This window comes from Phyllostomus discolor, chromosome 6, assembly GCF_004126475.2.
Source record: "Phyllostomus discolor isolate MPI-MPIP mPhyDis1 chromosome 6, mPhyDis1.pri.v3, whole genome shotgun sequence".
Classification (NCBI taxonomy): domain Eukaryota; kingdom Metazoa; phylum Chordata; class Mammalia; order Chiroptera; family Phyllostomidae; genus Phyllostomus; species Phyllostomus discolor.
This window is the reverse complement of record NC_040908.2, coordinates 148,764,686-148,789,745: the sequence shown is the minus strand read 5'-3', so window position 1 is coordinate 148,789,745 and position 25,060 is coordinate 148,764,686. Positions and strand designations below refer to the sequence as shown.

The following is a 25,060-nucleotide window of genomic DNA, read 5'->3' as shown; positions in this document are numbered from 1 at the left end:
AGTCCAACTTCAGTTTCCATATTCAATGAGAGGTTACGAAAAGGGTACCAAGAAGAATGAAATATTTCCTGGTATCTACACTGAACTCGCCACCAGCACCTCCATTGTATATGCTCATCCAATTCTCATTAGCCTAAAAAAAAGTTATGGGTCTATACCTACTGACCGGATTCCCAGATCCTAAAGCCCTCTAATCATCTCCAATGCTGTAAACATCATCTGCCATGCCCGGCAGGTAACTGTGTACTGACAACCTTACTTTTGATAAGTTCAGCATAATCATAATAACTATCACTTACCTTGTGCAAAGCCCTGCTCTAAGTCCTTTACGTGTACTAATTTACTAATCATAAGTTAATCAAACGTGTGAAGTAGCTGAAATTATCATCTCATTTTACAGATGAGGAAACTGAGGCAGAGAGAGGTTAAGCGACTTGCCCAACTTCATATACACAGTGACAGAGGCAGGGTTTTAATGCAGTCGGTCAGCTTTCAGAATTCACACTCACAGCCACTGTTTTATGAAGTACATTAGCAATTTACTCCTTAAAGGCAATGAATCTGTACTATTTTGTTTCCTTTATCCTTTAGTGCCTAGGACTTCCTCTGCAAACGGGGAGGTTGTTTCTCATTAAGGCTCATCACGTCTCTCTAAGGTAGGTGGTAATAATAAAAATAAAAATGTATTAAGCTTACTCTGTCTAGCAAATACTTTTTAAAAAAATATTATAACATAAATATTAAATCCTGAAAAATTCTGGCACCTCTTTATGTTTAGTGCCTGCTTACTACAGAGTTACTAAAGAATTACTTCAAATTTCTTGAGCTGGAAAGAGAGGTCTGAAATAACAGCCACTAACTGTTTTCCTAAAGGGAGAGGGAGTGGGAAGACGTGGGAGGGAGGGGGAGGAAGAGGAATAGTTGCTTAGGAATCATCTCTGCTTCGCTAAATGCCTGAAAACCAGAGCGAGAGCACTTTATTAAAACATAGGGCCTTTGACACGGCACTCGAAAGTCTACTGTATTTTCATTACTAAATATAGGGCTGGTAAAAATCACTATCAGGTAATTTCTCCCCTGTGGTCCAGGTATTCAGAGACTAGTCTTTCAGTTCTGCAAACAGTCACGGCTTTTCTAACCTCCCCCGCCCCGAGCTCCCCGCCGCAGCAACTTTGCTCAAGGGTGCAGTTCTGAGCGGAGCTCCACAGCTTCCGGGCAGGAGTCTGCAAGGACACCTCCGCCTGGCGTCCTTCAGGCTCCGGTTTCCAGGCAACCCCACGCAAGCCAGAAGAAGCTGTGCGTCCTACTAAGTCACCAGTTTACGAGTCAGAAAACTGTACTTGAACAATGATTAAAATAAAAATTTAAAAAAGAGAGAGAGTCCCTGGGAACGCCTGAGCAGAGGGCTGCCTGAAGCCCCCCCTGGTGCCGCAGACTTCCCTTAAACCGGATGTTGGGTCTGCGTTAGCCAAGCTCACCTCCCATTCCCTAGTTTTTCGCCTTGGCTCCGATCTAGTCACTACGCACTTTGGACGTCCTTATTCAGAGAAACATCCTAGGAGTCTCCCCTCCTGGAGCAAAGAAAACTGACAGAGACACACAGCCCATAGAGAACTGATTGCTGGGAAATGTAGTTTTTCTGATGTTAAGTGGCGAGTCTTTAAGGAAAAAAGGACTACCATTCCCAGAAATCCAAAGGAGGACTGTCCGTGTCTAAAACATGTCCCAGCTGCTTGAATTGTATTAGAAAGGAAGGTTCTGGGTCTCCTTGCTTACCTAATTACCTGGATATTGCAAATTCAGTCCCACTACAATCTTGTGGGAGAAATTTTTTAAACATGCTTTCTACATGGGAGGGGATCTAAATACAGTGATTTATCTAAAGATATAATAAGTTAATTTTTTGGTAATTCTTTCAGGTAAAAAGACCTGTCCACCATCAAAAAATATGTCACTACAGATGATTACAGTCAGTAATAACATAGGCTTAATCCAACCGGGCTTCTCACTGATGAATTTTGATGGGCAAGTTTTCTTCTTTGGTCAAAAAGGCTGGCCCAAGAGGTCCTGCCCCACTGGAGTTTTCCATTTTGATGTAAAGCATAACCATCTCAAACTGAAGCCTGCAGTTTTCTCTAAGGATTCCTGCTACCTGCCTCCTCTTCGCTACCCAGCCACTTGCACATTCAAAAGCAGTTTAGAGTCTGAAAAGCAACAGTACATTATTCATGGGGGGAAAACACCGAACAATGAGCTTTCCGATAAGATTTATGTCATGTCTGTTGTGTGCAAGAACAACAAGAAAGTGACTTTTTGCTGTACTGAGAAAGACTTGGTGGGAGACATCCCTGAAGCCAGATACGGTCATACCATTGATGTGGTGTACAGTCGAGGGAAGAGCATGGGTGTTGTCTTCGGAGGGCGATCGTACATACCTCCTGCCCAAAGAACCACGGAAAAATGGAATAGTGTGGCTGATTGCCTGCCCCACATTTTCTTGGTGGATTTTGAATTTGGGTGCTCTACATCATACATTCTCCCAGAACTTCAGGATGGGCTATCTTTTCATGTCTCCATTGCCAGAAATGATACCATTTATATTTTAGGAGGGCATTCACTTGCCAATAACATCCGCCCTGCCAACCTATACAGAATAACGGTTGATCTCCCGCTGGGTAGCCCGGCTGTGAATTGCACGGTTTTGCCAGGAGGGATCTCAGTCTCCAGTGCAATCCTGACTCAAACAAGCAGTGATGAATTTGTTATTGTGGGTGGTTATCAGCTTGAAAATCAGAAAAGAATGGTCTGCAACGTCATCTCTCTTGAGGGCAACAAGATAGAAATTCGTGAGATGGAGACCCCAGATTGGACCCCAGACATTAAGCACAGCAAGATATGGTTTGGAAGCAACATGGGAAATGGAGCTGTTTTCCTTGGCATACCAGGAGACAATAAACAGGCTGCTTCAGAAACATTCTATTTCTACATGCTGAAATGTGCTGAAGATGAAGTGAATGAAGAACAAAAAACATTCACAAACAGTCAGACGTCAACAGAAGACCCAGGGGATTCCACCCCCTTTGAAGACTCAGAAGAATTTTGCTTCAGTGCAGAGGCAAATAATTTTGATGGTGATGATGAATTTGACACCTATAACGAAGATGATGAGGAAGATGAGTCTGTCACTGGCTACTGGATTACTTGCTGCTCTACCTGTGATGTGGATATCAACACGTGGGTACCATTTTATTCAACTGAGCTAAACAAACCTGCCATGATCTATTGCTCTCATGGAGATGGGCACTGGGTCCATGCCCAGTGCATGGATCTGGCAGAACGCACACTCATCCAACTGTCAGAAGGAAGCAGCAAGTATTACTGCAATGAGCATGTGAAGATAGCAAGAGCATTGCAGACCCCAAAACGAGCTGTACCCTTAAAAAAGCCTCCACTGAAATCCCTCCACAAAAAAGGTTCTGGGAGAGTTCTTACTCCTGCCAAGAAATCCTTTCTTAGAAGGTTGTTTGATTAGTTTCACAAAAGCCTTCCAGATTCCAGGGCATCAAATTTTTAAACCTATCTTAAAGAATCATAGTAATGATAAAACGATATTCCTATTTTCATTTGTTGAAAAATGCCTGTGTTTTTCTTTTAGTTAGATGAATTTAGTACCAGTAAAAAGTGTTTATAATACAGTGGTAAATACTTGGAAATACTTTACTGATACGTCTTTAATGAAAATTTCTGATCTGAATTTTCCATTCAAGGATTCATAAATACAGAAGCAGTAATAAGATAGATACATAGATACATAGATAGCTGGACTCCATTGAAATGAATAAATAAAAAGGGAAGCTGTGTCAAGTACATTACATTTTTATCAAGTTATCTGCATGTACTTTCTTCAAAGTTTCCCCATCATATGGTGTACAAATGATGAACCAAAACCAGTCACTTAACCCGATTCTTGGAGAGGTTTAATGAAAAGTGATACTGCTCTGATAAAAGATGAGTGAGAGCATGTGTTAAAAAAAAGACTAATAAATCTCATAGAGAACAATAGTGTTGTTTACTTTCCCAAATAGTAAAAGTTTTAAAAATTTCCTAGAGTTAACAGGTAGAAGATTCCAAATGGAGAAAAATTAATTTCTGTATATGTCTAGTTAATGCATAGGGTTTGCTACCAGTGAAAATTACAAAATCAGTGAGCTTGCTAAGGTTCAATTAAATACTTTCTAGAGTGAAAGTTAAAAAAAACTATTAATTTTTGAGGCTCCAAGACATCAACTGATAATTAGGTGACCTTAGAAACAAATATCTTCCTCCTGAGGTATTTTTCTAGAAAAGTGTCTTACCTTATCTGAGAGCCTAAGCCTCTTACTCATCGATCTTCAATGAGAACTCACAATGTATAAGGCACTATAGCAAAATTTAGAAAAACATGAACAATAGAAAAGATAAAACCTGGAATGAAAGTTCTTCTGCTAACAGTTCCATGTCTTAGATACTAAAATTAACTTGAATAAACTAAACCATGGTCACTTTGTTTCAGTAATGTTATTTGATAAATATTCCTTTTGAACAATTGGCTGTACCATTGTTTTTATTTTCTGTGTTGTTTCTGTCACCTACATGAAATGAATAAAATATTAAAATGCCTTCTATTCAGATTGATTTACTCCAATTATTAACATTTACAGTTACCCAATTAAGCACAACAGTATACTACTTAATTTTCTCAGGATCACTTTAATTTTTTTTTTTAGTTGTTAGTAGAAACTGACATAAGTTAGAGCTGGAATATCCTTCACAGAATTCCAAAGAATTATTCCCTCTAGAGGTAGAAACATACTCCTATGTTGATTTGCCTACAGTGATTGAGTGGCTAAAGAATTACTATCACCATGCTTGTTTTGTAGCCAGCGAGATCAAGACATGGGGTCCATATTAAACTGAGATCTTACCAGCATAGCAACCATTGGCATGCATGGGAGTGTTGGGGGGGTGGGTATGTGTTTTAGGAGTAAGTACTTTGGTTTTACTTACCATATATTTGAGTAAAAATAGGTCTTTTCATGTCACCTCACCATTGAGTTCATCACATACAACTTTAAGATAATGAGGCTTCTCTACTAAGCATGCGCAAACATTTAAATGAACCACATTAGAACAGTACTCGTTTCTTCCAAAGGGTAAACTGTTTTCGCCTAACACATTTCTAGGCTTACGTTTCAGTCACCTTCAGAGCCTATGGTTCATTCCTTTGAAGATATTTAACAGTTGTTGCCGTTCCTTCATTGGAGATAGAGTTGGGTCCTGGAAACAGACAAATGTCACACCAAAGATAATACAGGTGTAATTCTCAGTATTACATTACTGCTTTAGGTCAAAAGGAAGTCAGAGTACAAGCTAACAAAATGGGTTTTCTGATTTGGCTCATAAATAGCTTCTAAGGTAAGTCCCAAACTGTTTACCTAAGAATAGTATCAATAAAAAGTATATGACTTTCCAAGGTGACTATTTTAAGGGACTACACTCATCTACAAGTTCGAGTTTATCATATAGGAGAAGAGAAAGCGTAATTAAAAAGAAATCATTAGGTCGAAAAGTTCTGGGGTGAGATGAAGCGTGTCATGTCTGAGGATTGAAAGCGTGTCATCAGGAGATCAGTCTGACCAAAGCACAGCAAACAAGGAGAGTGCGGAGTGGCACGAGTCTGGAGAGATAAGCAGGGGCCAGGGCTCTGGGTGTTTCAACAGTAAAGTAAAATCACGTACAACTTCACTCACATCATTTTGACCTGTCTCCTCCTGTTTTCCTCTGTTTCACTGTTCCCTACATACTTGGGGCTCAGTCTCCAGAAATACTGAACTGATAGCATTTCTAGTGAGCACTCCTCGTCATTTCATTACTCAGGGTCTGTGAACAACCGATTCCCTCTGCAAAACATGCCTTCCCTCTTGCACTTCATACCTCCTGTAATGCCCTAGTCCACCGGGCCCATTCCTATCCAGTCTTCACACCCCAGTCCGAGCAGCTGCTCCCCCAGGAAGCCTTCTCTGAACCCCATCACCTCCATCACCTCCTTGACAGCTGTAGTGCTTACAAATCTCTGCTTCTATACTCAGAAGTACAAGAAACAAAACTATTTTTTCTATCACTCAACTCGCATTATGTTGTGTGACAAAATTTTACTATGTGACAAAATTTTAATTTCAATAAATTTAGGTTCTCCCTCTTCGCCTAACTTTTTTTTAGCCAATTTCCAGTGAAAAATATACTGCTAAGTTGTCAGAAGTGGAGAGGAGTGGAGGGTGAAGCACTGGTCTTTGGGGTCATCATCCCTCCTCACTAGCTTCTGCTACAGCATCCAAATTCCCACCTGGCCTGGGGTTACCAGCTTTGAAGATGATTCTGAGTTGCAACACAGCCTTAACCACAAGGCATCCTTAGATCTCTCTCTCCCTCTCTCTCTCTCTCTCTCTCTCTCTCTCTCTCACCTGTTTTCAGGTCCCGAGTGGGCTCAGGACCAGAGATTATTGCATGATAATGCAGAGATTATCCTGCCCCTTCCTCTCCCAGAGTGGCCACAGCTCTCTCTGCCAGACCATCTCGGACTTGTGTGTTTCTATACCACTCTTGGGCACTTCCAGCTTCCTTTGCACCTTCCTGAGTCAGAGAACCTCTTCTTGACTGTCTCTGGCTAAAGGTGGTCCATGACCACTACCTTGCTTCTAGATGTCACTGGCCTTCCCGGCTCTATCAGGAAAGTAAGACCCACATTCTTTCTGCTCCTGGCTCCTAACAATTCACATTATTTTTTCCAGATTTACTAAGATATAATTGACATATAACATTGCATAAGTTTATGGTGTACAATGTAATAATTTGATATACCTATATATTGAGAAATGATTAATGCAATAGTACCTTTAATACCAAACACTGTTTCTGATACATTACAGTTATTGCTTGATAAATGTTCATTGATTTGAATTAAGTTCACTGTATATGGACTGAAATGTACTCACTTCTGTAGTTGTTGTCTTACTATCCTTCTGGTTCTTTAATAAATGAAGGATGAGATATGGAAGTACATCCTTGGTGTTCTAAATACCTTCACCAATCAAAATATCTCATCTCACAGAACTTGGAAACAAAAATTACAGTGTACTGCACAGGAGATGAGGTGAGGTCTTGGGTTAAATTGATTCTCTTTTCTAGCGAAAAGAGTTTAGAATAGATATCATGGTAAATTTAGATAGAAGAGGCAGCCATTCTAATTCACAGTGACAAGAATTTCAAATTATTTATATGCCACCAAATTCCTCTGTAGCATAGAATATTGCTTTTTGACTTGGAATTTAGCATAGATGACACCACCTTTTCCCAGACCTAATTCTGTCAGGAAGCACTCATAATGCAAGAGGACTAATACCTCATTCTGTCCCCAAATATCAATCTAGTAAATGTGCATGTATTTAAATCATAATTTTGTAAGAATAGAAGGGAGAGTTATCAATAACACTCCTTTCAAAAAGCAGATTACTATTTATAGCTGAAGGATAAAGATCCCTTGAATGGTCTCTTTGGGGTGTCCATCAGTAAGCATTTATTGAAAATCCAAGATCAACCAAAATATTATGGGGCCTGAAAAAAACACATGAAAGATGAGCCCCATCCTTGGGGAACTTACAGTCTCGCTGCAGAACAAGGCAAGGGGCCCGTACAGGAAAGCTATAGAAAATAAAGTAACAGACACTTTAAGCAACTGGTAACAAATTTAAAATTGGGTATCCATGCAATAACAGTGTGCTTTTTTAAACTGGATATATTGGTAAAATTAAGAGATTGGGCTAACATATCTCTAAGTTTCCTTTGTTAGATTGACCTTTGCCAAAGCGATATGGCCAAGGTAATTGTTAAATGCAGAAAATGCTCTTTGAAGTGTCATACAAAACATATAGTGATAACTCAGAAGAAGAGAGGTTTGTGTGTACAGGTAAAAAAAAAAAGGCTAAATGATGCATTTCAAACCATGAAAAAGTATGAGTGTGGCATACTTGGTCTTCGTCCCTGGCTCCTGGCATAAAGCTGCTGAAACGCTTGGATTTCCTGAGTGATAAGGGTGCAGTGAGTATCTTTTATTCTAATGAGGCGACTCTTGACAGGCCCCTAGATAGCTTCAGGATGGGAGCTGGTCACTAAAAAAGATCAAGCCTAGATTAGAAGCTTGCAACTTCCATCCCCATCCCCAAACCCCAACCTCTGGGTAAGAAAAGGGCTACAGACCAAATTCAGTCACCAATGGCCAGTGATTTAATGCCATGCTTACTTAATAAGCCCCCCATTCAACTAACCCTGAGCAGTTATTTTAGGGTGGCATGCCTCAATTCCTCAGGGCCAGAAGCTTCTGCACTGAGGACCCTTTCAGACCTCACCCTGTGTACCTCTGCATCTGGCTGTTCATTTGTATCATTTATGAGCCAGTTAATGTAAATAAGGTGGTTTCCTGAGTTCTGTGATCCAGTCATGTGAGTTCTGAAATCTAGGGGGCAGGGGGCTGTATTTATGGAAACCCTCCAAATTTGTATTCGACCAGGCTGAAGTATAGGTAGTCAGTGCACCCCATTTATAGTTGGTGTATGAAGTAGGGACTGTCTTATGGAACTGAACCCTTCACCTGCAGAGCCTAGATGAACTTCATATAGTTTATGTCAGAAAGAAGTTTAATTGTAGAACATCCAGTTGGTTTTGGAGAACTGGTTGCTGTGGTATAAAAAAAGAACTCTCAATGACCTGGAAGCCAAAAATGGAAAGATGGCTATGGGAGCATGAGGTACTTACTTAGCCCTTGTTCAGATCTCAGTGTAAAAGTGTATGCACAGATCTGGGCCTCCAAGTAAGTCAGTATGTATTTTGAGAAGGCAGAAATACATTGTCACCATCAGGAGCCGGGGGAAAAGATTATGTAAAAGCCAGGGGGAAAAGGAAATTTCCATGAGACAGAAGGGAAAAAGTCGGGGAAGAAATGCTGCCTCCACCAAACTGAGGCTCCTGCAGAACCTCCCTTCACCTCCTCCTGGTTGGATACAGTCATCGGAGGGAGTGAGACGCGTGCAGTAGGATGTGTGTAGCTGATGCCAAAAATGTTTGAAACTGCTACTCTGCCATTTAAATGCATATGCCTAAACGTTCTTACTCCGGGACAAATCCCCACATACTTAATACTTTCCAAAGCATTCCATTCGTGCCCCATGCCTGGCTGGGCGTGGACTGCATCAGTTGCCTGCCTCAAACTCTTCAATGGTTTTCACTTGCACTTGGGTAGAATTGAAAGTTTCTCAGCCCAATCCACCTGGTCCTGCGTGATGAGGCCTCTGTCTGATTCTCCACACCAGTGCAGCCCCTCCCTCGCCTTTGCTCAGTGGGCTTCAGCCAGAGGAAATTTTCTTCTGTTCCTAAAAGTCCTGCCTCAGTGTCTGCCCACAGGCTAAGTCTTCTCCAGTCTATCACCTCTCACCTGCCCTCAATCCAGTCATTCTACACCTAACAGTCTACACCTAACAGTTTCTGCTTCCTAAGTCTTCTTTGATTCCCCAGTTTAAATTTAAAAAAAAATTAGGATAGTATAAGCAGCCTTTGAGACAACTTCAAGAGGTCCAACATTCACATCATATGGGTGCCAGAAGGAGAAGAGAAAGAGCAAGGAATTGAAATCTATTTGAAAACATAATGGAAGAAAACTTCCTGAATTTGGTGAAGGAAAAAGACATGCAAGCCCAGGAAGCACGGGAAGTCCCAAACATGGATGCAAAGAGGCCCACTTCAAGATACATCATAATTAAAATGCCAAAGGTTAGAGATAAAGAGAGAATCTTAAAAGCAACAAGAGAAAAGAGGTTATTTACCTACAGGGGAGTTCCAATAAGACTGTCAGCTGATTTCTCAAAAGAAACTTTGCAGGCTAGAAGGGATTGGCAAGAAATATTCAAAGTCACGAAAAGCCAAAACCCACAGCCAAGATTGCTCTACCCAGCAAAGCTCTCATTTAGAATGGAAGGGCAGAAAAGAGCTTCCCAGACAAGAAAAGACTAAAGGAGTTTATCATCACCAAACTATTATTATATGAAATGTTAAAGGAGCTTATTTAAGAAAAGGAGGAAAATTAAAACTATGAACAATAAAATGGCAAAAATACATATCTATCAACAATTGAATCTAAAAAACAAACTAAGCAAACAAAAACAGAGACAGAATCATGGATAGAGAGAGCCTTTTGATGATTACTAGATGGGATGCAGATGTGGGGGACTGGTTGAGGAGGTGAGGGGATTAAGAACTACAAATAGTACAAATACATAGTTACAGAACAGCCATGGGAATGAAAAGTACAATACAGGATATGGAGTAGCCGAAGAACTTACACGCATGACCCATGAACACGAACAATGGTGGGGGAATTACCTGGGGGACTAGGGGCGGTGCTGGGTAGAGGGGGGCAAAGGAGGGAAGATCAGGACAATTCTACTAGAATAATCAATAAAAGATGCAGAAATAAAGAAAACATCACTGTATTTCAGCTTCACCCAGTACTTTTCTTTCATGATGCCTGCTCGGGTGTGTGGTCATGCAGTTACAGGCTGATTGGCGATTGAGGTCACCTCCCCCTCACTCTTTGTGAGCAGGACTCATCTGTGTTGCTCACTCCTTATCTCCCGTGCCAAGCACCCATTGTTTGCTTGTAGAAGGCGTTCTATAAATATTTGTGTAAAATATAGGCTGAAGCAGTTAGAAAAAGTATCAGAAACAATACAGAACTTAGCTGGGCCTTCAAGGGTAAGGAGATAACTTCATTCTTAAGTGCAAAGGTAATACTCAAATACTTGGTCAAAGAGTACAAACTTTCAGTCATGCGTTTTAGCTCTGAGGAACTAGTATGGAACATGGGGACTATAGTTACTAATATTGAATTGCAAACTTAAATTTGTTAAGACAGTCGATCTTAAGTGTTCTACACACACATACAATAACTATGTGAGGTGAAGGATGTGTTAATTAACTTGGTGGTAAATACTTCACAATGCAAATGTATAGTGAATCATCATGTTGTACCCCTTAAATACATATAATTTTGTTTGTCAATTATACCTCAAAGAACGAAGGAAAAAATGAAACAAGGCAATGATAAGACTAGTACAAACATTAGTCAAAGAAGATGCCAGCCTAGTGCCGGATCCCTAAGGCCCCTGCTATGCTGAGAGTTAACCTGTTGCTTGCTGGGTTGTGCATTTCTGGAGAACGGGGCAGGGCTGCCAGAATAGGGAAGGGGACTTGGGGCCTCGGAGCCCAGGCTATTTACCTACAAACACAAACACATTCCAATGCTTTAAACCATATGGTTGCACAGAGGTGGCCAGGCTGAATCTCAGTTCTGAGTAGAAGGGAGCTAGGGGGTCTCCAGCAAAGGGGGTGCTAAGATGCTTGAAAATCTGTGGATGATGGAGAGATGACTGGAAGTGCGCAGGGAAGGTGGGCAGAACTAGAGGCGAACTTGTGAAGATGTGACTTTGCCATTTCCTGGCTGAAATAAGCTTCAGTGACCCCGTGTGTAACAGGAAGACACTAGTAGTATCAACGCCAAGGGGCCCCAGTGGGAAAGGCGCATGCGGAGTGTGTGCCACGCTGGTTGCTGAGTGGTAGCCATTGTTATTGTTGTTGTGATTATTGTTGCTACTATCATCATTATCACCGGGAAAAGCACCGAACAAAGGGGCCTGGGCTCCAGCTCAGTTCTGCTTTTACCTGCAGAGTCCTGGGCACGTCAGCCCCTGTGACCACAACTTCGAGTAAATGAATATGGGAATGTTCTGGGGAACAGCTCCAAATTTTTATCAGATTCTCAGAGGAGTCAAAACTCACTGATTTGCAAATCCTACACTTTCAAAGGCTTACTATTTACCTCAAGTATCCGGAACCAAATTATCTCATTCTATAGTAAGATAAATTATACTCATTACCACTATTCTGTTGCCCTTTATTCTAAAGATCAACAAATTTATTTTGTGTTTCCCTCAAGAAAAAAAGGTGTTACTTCATTTTTTAAGTGTTGAACTCAACATTATTACTTGAATATAAACCACAACACCCACAATTTCCAAATTTTAAACTTTTATTTCAAATACTTAAACATAAAGGTATTCATGGTAAACATAATATTAATGAGTAGAAATATTAAAATATAAAAATAAGTATCAAAACACATACTTTATTGACTTTGAAAACATTTGACATGGATGTATACCGGGCTCCCCACATCAGATAAATCCATGTCACCCTCGTACCTGAACTTTCCCTAAAACAAGAAAAAGGAAGACTCTTGGTAGTCATTAAACCAACTTTATGATTATTTGTAAGAAAATAAAGTGAAGTACAATGCCACAGAAAAAAACCTCACCAAAAATGATCTCTAAGGTATGTTACTGTAGTTAAATGAAAAAAAAACATAGGGCCAAAATATGCACTCATTTAAAATTGCTTGACATTGAAAGGATAGACCCTCTCTCACACAGTAACTGACGATGCACACAAACCTGCAGTCAGACGTCCCTTGCACCCAAACTATGGTTTGTTCCTCCCAACCACCACGGGTGCTTACAAATCCTAACTCCTAGCCGTATGGAGTTTGAATTCTGTTTGATAATGCAAGACCCACACACTCAACAACCACAAAAAAAATCTTTCACTTCATCTACACTTTGTGAAAACAAATTGGGGCAACACTAAATTCCAGTTCGCCTGTAAGGAAAAGACATGTGTTCCTCCCGCTCTTACTTCTCCGTGCTGGCTTATGAATCCCAGAGTGCTTTTTGACCTCACACGGACCATTCATCACTTCTCATCAGCCATTATCACTGGTCCCCGCAGTGCCCCTTGGTGGGTTGGAAGGAAAACTTGCAGAATCAGATTTCACAGGAGGAAAACGCATTGCACTTGTGAGGTTCCCGTTTCTGCTTCAAAAAAAATGCTCCCGTCATTGCGGTGAATCCCCTGGAGTCAGTGACTGCATTTGCAATGGGCATTGTCAAAAATCAAACTTGAATATAAAACCAGGGTCGGGGATATTGCAGTCTCAACAATGAAGGCAAAAACAACCACAGGCAGCATTTCTACATTTTGAAGTTCCTGTGGCCAGATGTTCCTGGGGTTTATCGAAATGTGATCTGACTGAGGGATTATTTGGGATGGCTGTGCTGTAAATCGTGCTGTTAGTCACATGCACGCCAAATAGTTCCTACGACGCTAGAAAGGGGAAATTTAACACTGGAAAGTATTTACAGTGTCACCAATTAAGTAGCAGAGGGGAAATGGGAAAACATCTACAAACCAGTGCCAGCACGCTTCGGGGACTAGGGTGAGTACACGAAGTCAGCTGTTTTACTAGTGCAGAGACACGGTGTAAGGATGAAGTGAATGAAGAAAAAGGGTGGTTCAGAAGCCTGTTCATTTACAAAATTCAAAACGTTCACTTTGAAGAAAAAACAAAATTGAAATATGCATATGTTTTTGAAAACTAAACTACATGTGTCTTTGTCAGTTATATATATTTTATATAGAAAAAGAAAAAAAAACTGCTGTATGTATTAAATGGAAAATACTGGGTTCAATCCCCATAAAAAACACCAAATGCGTATCATTTTAAAAAATGTCACTGATGCACGTTTGACAAGCTGCAAAGCTCTTTGGCATACCGTGTATGAAACGTGGCAATTATGGTCAACAGAATCAAAGGAAGAAAAAACTAATTAACACTAACATATCGTTTTGACTCACTAGCATATAAAATCCCATGCCTGCTCTAAGTTGCCAGCAGTTGGCAGTTCTCACATCTCTGAGGATGCAGACAATAGTTTCCAAATAAGTGGAGTCACCAGAAGTTTGGGGGCTCTTGGGAGCTTTAGCATTGCTTTCTTATGTCACAAGTCCTAAAGCACACCAATAACTTAAATACCCCCCATCCCTGCCCCCAAGACACATAATCCCAGGGTGATGAACTGTGGGGATGAATTGTGGATCCTAAACAAATATGATCCTGCCTTACTTAAAAAAAAAAAAAAGGTTAACTGTTAAACTAGAAAGAACATGGAATTTGGACATTAAATACCTATGTTCAAATTCCAGGCCAATACTCATTATCTCTGTGACTTTGAACAAATCATTTAACCCCCTCCATCAAATAGGGATAATAACAATGTCTACATCTACCCCACAGAAAAATGAGGCAAAAATGAACATGAAAATATTCCAAAGTTCCAAAAAATAAAAACACTCTACCAATCTTAACTCTTCCACTGTACTAAGAGCAGACTTACCTAAACTTAGCAAGTGGGAAAAGTAAAAAGCGACCCTGCTACAAAAATATTAAAACACTGAAAGTAAACTGATCACAATAAAAAAAATAACCCACTGCAGAGGGAAATACTCCAGGAAACCTGGATTTAGTAAAATTGACCCAGGTATCAGACGGAGAAAATCTGGCAGAAATTTTCAACAAGACATTAAATCTGTTTGTATACAGTGAGCAAATCCAGATTTTAAAAGTCTCTGTGGCTTTGAGATTGTAGGACAAAACATTTGGAGACTAAATTAATTGAAATGAGAAGTTACAAAGAAAAATGACACCTGGCTCCTGAGCTAAGTAAACATGTATTTCTAGAAGATTTAGTAACTAACTGGAGCTAACAGTTGTGTTCTTCCAGCTTCATTATTGAAAAATCCATGGCAGCAGATGACTGCCTAAACTTTTAAGGTTTTGGTGGATACATCATTGAAACCTAGAAAAGGTCTAATTTTCCCAAAAAAATCATTTGGATGTTGGGTATTTCTATATAAATGTACCAAATGAGAAAACAGGCTGAAAACACTGTAAGGGCCATTGTGCCACTCAAATGTAAAATATTATTATTACTGGAGAACTATGGAAAGTTCTTCAGCTCTTATAAAGTAAGCTGAGATATGTGAAAATTATAACACAAAGAATTCTACAATATTGGTAGAGAAAACACTTGTATCTCAATGAAAACTATAATAAAAGGAGAGGAGGGAATGGAAACCACAAGACAAGTTCCTTCCCTGGCCTCTCTGGTCATTCCTCTTTGACAACCTTGGCTTTGACTTTCACGTCCCTCATTCACACATGCACGTATCTTTGTTCATCTCTGGTCCCCTGCAGTTACTCCTATCCTGAGCTACTGAGCTTTTCAGATAACCCATTTCTCCTGTTGCTGCTCTGAGCTCCCTAAATGGTGCGAGCAATCAGGACATCCATTATCCATTCCTGACTGGTTTCAGCATCTGCAGCCTCTCCCACCGACCACCGCTTGGTGGGTGACCCCCTGCACACAAGAGCGAAGGGTGCTAGGAGAAGGTCTCAGTGCAACCCAAAGGAAAACTCATTTGCAAAACCACCTCACAAGCGGCTGCCCTACTTAAAATTCCATTGAATCTTGAGTTTCCAGAGAGTCCTCTAGGCCTAACGGGTCCTCCTCTAAACATCCCTGGGAGTTTACGGAAAACCCAGAGCTTTTTAATGCATTATGAGCATTCATAAACTTCTGAAGGTATTTGGAAGTATACAACCAGTGATGCTTCAAGACGTCTTCCATTTCGTAGCACTTTGACTGCCTGGCATTCATTTTCCTGAAGCGCCTGAACAGTTTGTTGCCTGACTCATTTCCCTCGCTCGCCCAGGCCCCGATGGAGCCGTCCCTCTCAATAATTTCAGGGACGTGTGCCAGGGTTTTGTGAAAGTAATTGGTGATTTTGCCCTCGTATCTATACTTGAACTTGGTGGAGAGGAGCTCCGCAAACCGCTGTGAATTGAAACTGTACTGGCAGAGAGACTCGGGGCACTCTTTGGCGGGGCACGACGAGCGCCACACGGGTTTCATCTTCAGATAGAGGTCCATCAGCTCCCTCAGGGCCTCGTGCCTCTCCTCGGAGGGAATCAGTTCACACACGGCTTCCACTGTCTCCTTGGTCATGAGCTTCCTGGCAAAGTTGCCATTCATCCTCATGATTGGTTTCAGGTTCATCTTCTTCCGGAGATGCTTGTCCAGGGTAGCCTGCCACCTTTTCCTTTCCTCTTTGGAGGCACTGGGATTCTTATACACCTCCCCTATCTCTAGCTGGAAGATCTTGTAGAACTCGGCCGCATTGCCAATGTCGCAGTGGAGCGCATCTATGGAAGGGACGGTCTCAATGAAGGGCTTGGCTGAGACCCCTTTCACCCGATCCCGGAGTTCTTCCACGGACTCGTGGAACGGGTTGGAACGCCAGACCTCATAGCGCTCCAGGTTCTCCGCGTGGCTTCTGGTTATGGAGTGCAGGACAAGGTTCTGAGAAGCTTCCAGGCGGGTGGCATCACAGAGGGTGCAGATGTAGACCGAGCCAGAAGCCTCGAGGCCTTCCACTTCACGGACAAGTTTCTCATCATAGCCAGTACCCCTGAAGATGAACTTGAAGGTCCGGAGGATGCCTCCCATTTCGAGCATCAGTTCGCTGTTCTTCATGGCCTCCCTCTCGGCAATGAGAGGGCTGAGGATGGCCGTGAGGGTCTCGTGGTCGGACTCGTCTGCCAGCATAAGGCACAGGGGCTTGCAACACAGTTCAGAGTTAGGTTTGGCTTCCTCGAACACCTTCACACTCTGTGAGCCGTGTGCTATGGTAATTTTCATGACTGTGAAGGAGAACCGGACCGCCTTTTCTGGAACTGCCGGCCCACTCCCGTGCTTCTCACTCACATCTCCCATTCCGTCGCAAGACTCCTTCACCACCACAGTGAAGGGGCCATTCAGGTAGTCATCAAGGTCTTGGGCTCTCATGCCTCCCAAGATGTCTTCTTCCATGTCCATCAGGGCAGACACCAGCGCCGCATCATAGCGAAACCGCTTTGCAATGGTGTCTACTGGGTAATCGTCCACAGAGGAGGACAGTCCAGACAGTCCATCGATAATGCCCACATCGGTGCTAGAAGACACGTTCTTCAGAGGTGGCTGCCACTCGAAGGGGTGGTAGCCCGGCAGAAGGACCTTCTCGGCATTCCGAAGGGCGTGCAAAGGCTGGAAAATCTGCCTCCCTGTGATGGCTTTCACCGTCCTGTACATCTTGTGGTACTGACTACAGCTGAGGAAGGTGTTGACGCGGATGGCCAAGCACACAGCAGGCTGCAGGCCGGAGCCACGTCCCTGCATGATGGCCTCCAGCTCGTCGGCTTGTCTGTGCTCATTTCTTGCCCTCAGTGCCAGCAGGAACAGGGTCAGGCACACGGACTTGACATCTCCACCTTCTTCTTTGTCAGCAAAGGCCTTCACCTGCAGCTTGAGCTCCCTCAGACGGTGCTTCTGAGCCCTCCGGGTCAGTGACAGGAGGTGCTGGCGGGGCCGGCCTCCTTTATTAATATGCACAAAAGTCTCTTTTGCATTCTTGTGGGTTGAGACGTGGTGATTATATTTTTCCAAGCTGACCTCCTCGTCACACTCTTTGGCTGGACATTTCACCATCAGGGAATTCAGGATGCTCAGAAAGGACTTCACCGGACTCTCCAGGTCAGTAGGGAAGCAGGGATATCGGCAAGAGGGACAATAGCTGCCCATGACTTTGAGGCATCTGAGAATGCAGATCCTGCAAAATACATGCTTACAGGTGGTCTCCACTGGGTCAGCCAGAATGTGCTCACAGATCTGGCAGGAGATAGATTTCACAAAGTGCACCGGGAAGTCCACTGCGAGGAGCTTGGTGCTAAGATGAATCTTACTGCAGGTGGCAATCTGCTTCATCATTTCCTTGCTGCTGATCTTCGCCTGAGCTCTCTTCTTGCGCTGACGCGCTTGTCTTGCTCGGTCAAGCACCATTTTGAGTTTTTTGCTGAGCTGCACGTTTGGCTGATGACTCTTCCTCTTGAGTCCCCGACGGGCATGGTGGCAGATGTCACAGGATGCTGTGTGGGGCTGCCACTCCATGGCTGCATTCCTCGGGAAGTAGACCTCACTTGGGGCACTTCTGAACTTCCTGTGCATGACCCTCCAGCAGTTGTGGCAGAACTCAGTGGGGTGGATCGAGTCAACATCTGCCTTCACATCGATCCGGAAAACCTTGGCAATGAGGTCTGGCCAGGAAGTGGCTCTCTTTTCCTTCTTTCGTAAAAGGACCTGGGTTTTACCATCCACGGGCCCATGGACTGGGTATCTCCTACTGCGCTCCACGTTTTTAAAAGAATTCCCACAGATGCGGCAGAGATGCCGAAGGTTGGCTTGGTGGATTGCTTTTTCTCTTGCTTTCCCTTCATCATCATAGGATTTCTTCAAAAACTTAGGGTGAGGCTTTAATGCTGGTTGTGTCAAGGCTGGCTTCTCAGCCTCGGGCTTGTCCAGGGCTGCAGGAGATTGCTCCAGAGAGAGTTTTCCCTCAGAGGAATCCTTCTTTTCCACTGGAGCACCTTCGGGTGCCTTTTCCAAGGATCTCACCCGGAACAGCTTAAATTTCCATTCTGAAAATTTAATATGTGGGTGCTGGATTTCATCCGGAGCAAAACCGAGTCCCGGAGTGGGTGGCAAGGAGACAGCCATGCTGGCTGAATTGCCTGGGAACAATGAAAACAAGTCAGATTAGGAAAAGACTTCAATATCTCGCTGATGCATCTTGGAAGCAATACAAATTAATACATTCAAATAGTTACTCATTTAATTCATCCAGAAAGTTACTTATTAAACCTCCTATTGTAATAGACTATGGTGGGTGCTGATCACCCAGCAGAGAACAGAGTAGTGCCTTGTTCTGGCGCTGCTTGTGGTCTCTGGGCCGTGTATGCAAGTCCATGCACCACCAGGTGCTTCGCTTTGCTTTATATACATGTGTTTCTTGTATATACATGTGTGCAATCTCATTTCCTTTCCCCCAAAACCTTCAGGTCTTTGGGAACAGAATCTCTGAGTAAGTCATCTTTGTCTCCCCCAGATCCCTAGTACACAGGTGCTCAGTAGTTATTCGCTGAGTTCCTGCAAGGAAACACTAGCTATTAAAACCAAAGAAAAGTCATATCGTTCACATTGCATTAGCCTCATTGCACTAGCGGAACAATATATTTCCAGCTTTTTAAAGCAGTCGTCTGGGAAGTAGGTTGTTTATTTCTTCCAAACAGGCCATAAAGGATGATAAAGCTACTAACCCAAGAAACTAATTGCTCACTACTTGAAGGATAAAGTGAATGTTGAGGTTTGTGAATGCGAGCTAATAATAAGAATCATGGGTAGTAATTTTGTTTGCAATTTTAATTAGTGAACACTGCTATAAATTACAAGGCTGTGTCTACATTAGAAACAAAAAACACATTACTCTCTAAACCTGCATTAAACCGTAATGGGCACATACAAAGATTCCAAAGGACTTATAAGATGAAAAATTCAAGTCGTTTCAGATATGAGCCTAAGCAGCTTTGCAGTGTTTGTGGGGCTGCCATCCTGAAATTCATTCCTGGGCAATGGCCAATGGCTCTAGTGTTTGTAGTAAGAGGTGGGAGTAATATTCATCTTCTGGCAAAGAAAAAAAGAAGTGCTATTAGGTATGCCAGGAAAACCTAACATTCTGGAGTGTGGTGCGGACCTCAGTAAGTGTTGAAGGATGAAGTCTGAAAATGCCATTTGGGTCCTTTCTGGAACCAGCTGGCCCACTGGTCTCAAGATCCTTCAGCACACGTGAGTGGGAAAACAGCGGTTGTGCTTTCAGCCTACCGTCTTTCTCTCTCAGATTAGCCTGAGCTAACACTCTTGAATCACCAGTTACATCAAGCAACACTTTTCCCCATCAATTAATTAACTAACCAACATGGTGACTTTTTTTTTAAATGATCGTGGGGGTCCGGGAGACCAGCCCTCAGGTGAACACACTGAGGCCGCAGACGCGATGGGGGTGGGGGCGAAGGGGCTGATCCTGACTGCGGCTCACAACGTTTCTTTGGGGGGCATCCCCTCAAACTCCTGATGTCCGGTCCATCTTGCATGCATTTTGCTTCAGAAATTGCTGCTTTCCATAAAAAAGGAAAAGCCCATTTCCAAGACTCGGTTAAAGGGAAAATCCTGTTCAATTGTTCTATATGCAGAACCGTGTGAGAACGAAGCCAATTCCAAACTTTTTGAAAGGTCCCACTAACCTCAAGAGTCCTTCTGCTCAACCCAACAAACACCTCAGCGTCACATACGGTTCAGCTATGTTCCTAAATCCTGTCCTGTGTCAGGGGTGAAGGCTTTCCATGTCTCCCCTGCCCTATGGGCTTGAACTCATCCCCAAATGCCTTTTCATTCCTTTAGCCTTTCCCTTTCCAGTCCTTTTAGAATGCACTTGTTGTCTGGAATTCAGCGATAACAACAATCCTCACCGGAGCTAATCACAATGAGTTAGTCGAGCACCAGACATGTTGCCAAGATCCCTAGAACTCTCTCCCCTCCCTTCCTGCTCCTCCACTGACTCCCACTGGTCTGCAGTGTTATATCAGAATTTACCAAAATGCACTGATGTAACTGCTCCCACGGAAAGAATGCCATCACCAATCAGTCATTAACGATTGACATACAAAGCAAACATATTTATTAGATTGCTTTCCAACTCAACTCCTAAAAGTTTATTCAAACTAGAAGCAAGATGCACGGGAGGGGGCGCTGTTACTCTTGTTTTTGGAGGGATAGTCACCAAAATGCTAATAATAGTTATCAGTGGAAGCTAGGGGTGTTTTAAGTTTTTTATCCTTACCTACGATTTTCACTTTTTCTCAAATTACCATGTTCTACTTTTAGAAGACAGAACTTTTAAGAGCTATAGCTAAAGAGTTTTTTAAATATATCTAAATAGCAAAGATTAAAAACATTGCTATTTCTCAGCTTTAATGATAGATGAGGAAATGAAGACATTTTGGAAGGAGTGTACATTGGTATAATACCTCTAGTGGACAACTTAGCAATGTCTCTAAAAAGCTGAAATATATTTTATCTTTGGTGCGATAAATCTGTTTTTAGGAAGTTTTCTATAGAAACAATCCAGCCCTGGCTGGTGTGACTCAGTGGATTGAGCACCAGCCTGTGAACCGAAAGGTTGCCAGTTCAATTCCCAGTCAGGGCACAAGCCTGAGCTGCAGGCCAGGTCCCCAACAAGGAGTACATAAGAGGCAACTGCACATTGATGTTTCTCTCCATCTCTTTCTCCCTCCCTTCCCCTCTCTAAAATAAATAAATAAAATCTTAAAAGAAATAAACAATCCAAAAAGTTATTCTTGTAGGAATAAACATTCCACAGGATATCCCCACTTATCTGGAGATAGAGAGAAAGATTTATTTTAAAAATTGCTACTTTAAAATAGGAAACAGCATAAATGGGGCATTATTAAACTATGGTCCAGTATAGAATGGAAAACCATACAGAAATTTAAAATTTCTATATGCACTGTTGTATATATGCAATTTCTATATGCATTGATAATACGATAAGATGCCCATGGGTCAAAACAGAGAACAGAACAATAGCAATGTAGTAGGGCTCCTTTTATGCATATTTGTTCATATTTCCATATACCTGAAGGTGCAGAGATTTTGGAAGGGTATGCACTGAAATCTTAACTATGTTTACTCGCCAGGAAATAAAATTAGCACTGAAGTTCTCTTTATTTTATATTTTGTTCATTCTTGTATCACTGGAATTTTTCACAACAAACATTATTTTTTAAAATTTGTCATCAATTCAGTTTAGGGGAAAATGTTTTAAAGTCCAGATCTACATGTATATTCATGGTCACTTTTTCATATTTCTTTCTACATTTTCCCCCCAGAAAAGTTTAAGACCTGGCTACACCTCAAATCTGACCACCATCCTTAGCTTGTCTTTCTTTTCCAGTAAGCACGTACAGAGCGGACTAAAACATGAAGCTGTAGACAAAATGAAGTTAGAAAAGTTATCTTATAGCCATTTTTTTCACACTCGGGAATCTTGCAAATGCTTGCTCTCCTTTCTACTAACAGAGGTTCCCCATGGTGGACCAACCACAGAATCTAAAATGCAGAGTGGCTGTCACTGGCTCAGGACTGTCCCCATTGGACACTGCCATCTCAGCCTTGCCATCACCTGCCATAGCAACTACTGCAGTCCCCTGTACCGGGCACAGAGCCATCTGTACAAACCAGTCTGGGTGGGTTGGGTGAGGCAGAAGCTGTCATTGGTGGGGAGTGCTGTCAGTTACTTCAGGAGGTTGGGCCACAGCAGCAGCACCACCCCCCACCCTAGTCCAGCTCCTCACCCTGCATGCACATATCCATCCTAGTACTTGTCCCTCGGTCTCCCCTCTTAACATATCTCAGTTGGTCGACACACAATTTCTAAGTGACTCATGTATGCCCAGGTGTGACCCCTGATTGTCACACCTGTTCCACTCATGCATTCATTCACTCCACCAATACTAATTTCTACAATTTGCCCAGCACCAACATCCAAAAGCCGGCAGCATCAAAAGCTTTTTTCTAAGCCTTAGAGGCAGCCACAAAATATCCCCAAGGGCCTTGCCTTTCCTCCAGGCAACTTACTGCTTGAACCACTTCAGAAAGAGAAGTTCATTGCCACAACCCCTGGCCAGGAATCCTGGCTCAAGGCCATAACGTCAAAGCAGGATTTCCACAGTAGCAATTCTCAACAGTATTATGTATCAGAATCATCAGGGAGCTTGAGCTTTAAAAAATACTAACAATGCACATGATCAGGTCCCAGAGATTCTGATTCAGCTCATCTGAGATGCAGTCCAGAAACTATACCTTTTAACAAACATTCCAGGGATCCTGCTATGAGCAGCCCACTGGCCACACAGTGGGAAACGCTGGCCTCCTATTTAGTCCAAGGAATTCCGGGCACGACCTGCTAATAGCCGAGAACATACACATTCCCTCCCCCTCTGGAATCTGTTCGCTCCTCCTAATCTTTTCTTCCCTGGACCAGCACAGTGCTTTTCCCCCTGAGATCTCACGCCTTTCCTTCTGCTGATTTGTTTACTCATCCCTTCAAGGAGCACCCCTTCAGCCGTGCCCCTGCCAACCGCATCCATTTGTAGGAACTCCGGTATTTCGTGCCTTCTCTATGAACCTACGGGGTCTTCCTAAACTTGGCTTCTTATCCTTTCCTATGTTCATACACTGGAGAGCAAAATCAAATTGATGTCAGCTTCCTTCACTCCCTCCCTTCATCCCCTGCAAGGAAAAAAGCTCAAGTATTTCTGATTAGAAACATAAAAATGGACATAAATATATAGCTGAAGGCAGGGAAAGTCGGCGTGTTACCTTGCTCAGCAGGCTGCCTGGGCAAAGTGTTGGGATGTCTGTAATTCGGTTGATGTTATTGGGTACCAACAAGAAAGCAAAGCGTGCGCTCCTCTCCCTCTTTGCTCTCTTGTCCCTCAGAACAGATGGCTGCATTATTTATCGGCTTCCACTGTCCTTCCCGGCCTCCCCCACCACGGAGGGCTAACCACAGACGATGGCAGCCAATCACGGCCCAGGAGCCCCCCAGCTCCAGCTGGCACCTGGCTCTCCAGGAAGCTTTGCTGGGCGACCTGAGTGCAGCACTACACACGGGTGTGTGCTGGAGCCTTGCCAACGCTGCCAGTTCAGGCCCCTGTTTGTTTGGAAACGGTCTTGCCAGCGTAAGCTCTGCTTCTGGAAAGATTCTATTGCTCTGTGCCTCAGTTTCCTCCTCCATATGGTCGAAATACTCATAGTATATACTCCCAAGAGTCGATGAGGTTATACAGTGAGAGTCACAGGGAAGTGCCTGCCCTTAGTACAATAGCTACCCATCAAATACTAGCTACACAATAATTTTTTATTACTATTTAGAAGTGCTGTCCAAAGCACCCCGGAATCCTCCCCCCTACCCTACCCCCCGGTCAGTTCTCAGGGGAGGCTGGGCTTCTTGTGACAACACTAACTTTAAACACTACTCGAGTTTTCCAGTCCGCACACTTGGATGCCTCAATTTCCTCATCTACAAACTAGGACTAATAATATGAGCTCCTAATTATCAAGAGCAAAAAGCTGGGCTTCTGAGTGCTTTACACACCATTTGTCACAACAATCCTGCTGCTCATTTGATATTCTTTTCTCCGAAGAGAAGCAGCAGCAGCTTGGAGCAATGAAGAGCTGGCCAGTGGTCACATGGCCCTACACGGTGGAGGCGGGGTGGGCTCCCAGAGCCCTTGTCCTTCGCCACTGCACTCTCTTGTAAAAGGGGAGCACAGAAGGCCACTTGTAGCCATGGTGTGAGGATGACTCGGTAATGAACCTAGTGATCGGCGTACCTAGCACAGTCTGTGCTCCAAAACCCCTTACAGCTCTCAGGCCAGCTTTACCCTCTAAGCACTGCTGTGTTCCGCTAGTATGTGAGGGATCACCCTGCTCTCACTGGGTCCCCAGAACGAACGGTCAAAGAGGCAGAGGCTAGGATTTCTTTGTGCTCTGCTGCCTTTATTAGGTACTCCTCTTGCATCCCCACTGCTCTGCACTCAGGCCTGTCCAACCACATGACAGTCCTGGGGACATAGCTTCTGCTCAGCAAACTCAAGACAGGGCAGAAGCCACTGCAGTGATATTGAGAAAGGGGGAAATGGGCCTGTGGCTCCTAGGAGCTTTGGTGTTTTTGTGCCCAAGGGGATGAAACTTCCTCCTGGGGTTCCCATGATGTTGTAGGGCTCGGCGGATGGGAACAGACTCTTTCCTGAAGACAGGGCACATGTTCAAGTGAGCAGGAGGCGGGGCCTTTGGGCTGAGCCTCATTGTCATATTTATATTGTATAGTGTGGTCAATAGGGAGGATCGCAAGGTGGCTGACGTGACAGATGTCCTTCTCGTCCGTCCTCTCAGGCTCCAAAACACTCCATCTCCACTAACCCCACAGGAAGAGAAAGAAAGGGCCAGGTTTTCTTGCTTCACCTTGAAGGAAACAAGGAAACAGTCATATCTTAGAGAATTGGGAAAAAGTA

The 25,060-nt window shown here is 43.1% G+C and overlaps 3 protein-coding genes across 6 annotated transcripts in view; 1 reads left to right on the top strand and 2 right to left on the bottom strand.

Annotated features, from left to right (window-relative positions):
* Nucleotides 1-1,613, bottom strand: part of IFTAP (intraflagellar transport associated protein) — a 57,276-nt gene extending 55,663 nt beyond the window's left edge. For 2 of the 4 annotated variants that reach the window (XM_036029258.1, XM_036029259.1), the window contains exons 1-2: nt 1,479-1,613; nt 602-604 (exon numbers count right to left, since the gene is read on the bottom strand). The gene's annotated coding sequence lies outside the window, so the exon portion shown is untranslated. The remainder of the gene's footprint in view (nt 1-601; nt 605-1,478) is intronic. The other 2 variants (XM_036029260.1, XM_036029261.1) reach the window with 1 other exon arrangement.
* A 315-nt stretch (nt 1,614-1,928) lies between these two features.
* Nucleotides 1,929-4,034, top strand: RAG2 (recombination activating 2). The gene has a single exon (XM_028517065.2). The coding sequence runs from the start codon at nt 1,949-1,951 to the stop codon at nt 3,530-3,532; it is 1,584 nt and encodes a 527-aa protein (XP_028372866.1). The 5' UTR covers nt 1,929-1,948; the 3' UTR covers nt 3,533-4,034.
* An 8,243-nt stretch (nt 4,035-12,277) lies between these two features.
* RAG1 (recombination activating 1) lies at nt 12,278-23,506 on the bottom strand. The gene is made up of 2 exons (XM_028517512.2): nt 23,364-23,506; nt 12,278-18,640 (listed from the first exon to the last, which is right to left on the bottom strand). The coding sequence occupies exon 2, from the start codon at nt 18,624-18,626 to the stop codon at nt 15,489-15,491; it is 3,138 nt and encodes a 1,045-aa protein (XP_028373313.1). The 5' UTR covers nt 18,627-18,640; nt 23,364-23,506; the 3' UTR covers nt 12,278-15,488.
* Nucleotides 23,507-25,060: the final 1,554 nt, after the last annotated feature.

What these genes read in the sequence shown, in the direction of transcription:
- RAG1 (XM_028517512.2), bottom strand. Translation starts at nt 18,626, where the DNA reads ATGGCTGTCTCCTTGCCACCCACTCCGGGACTCGGTTTTGCTCCGGAT.
- RAG2 (XM_028517065.2), top strand. Translation starts at nt 1,949, where the DNA reads ATGTCACTACAGATGATTACAGTCAGTAATAACATAGGCTTAATCCAA.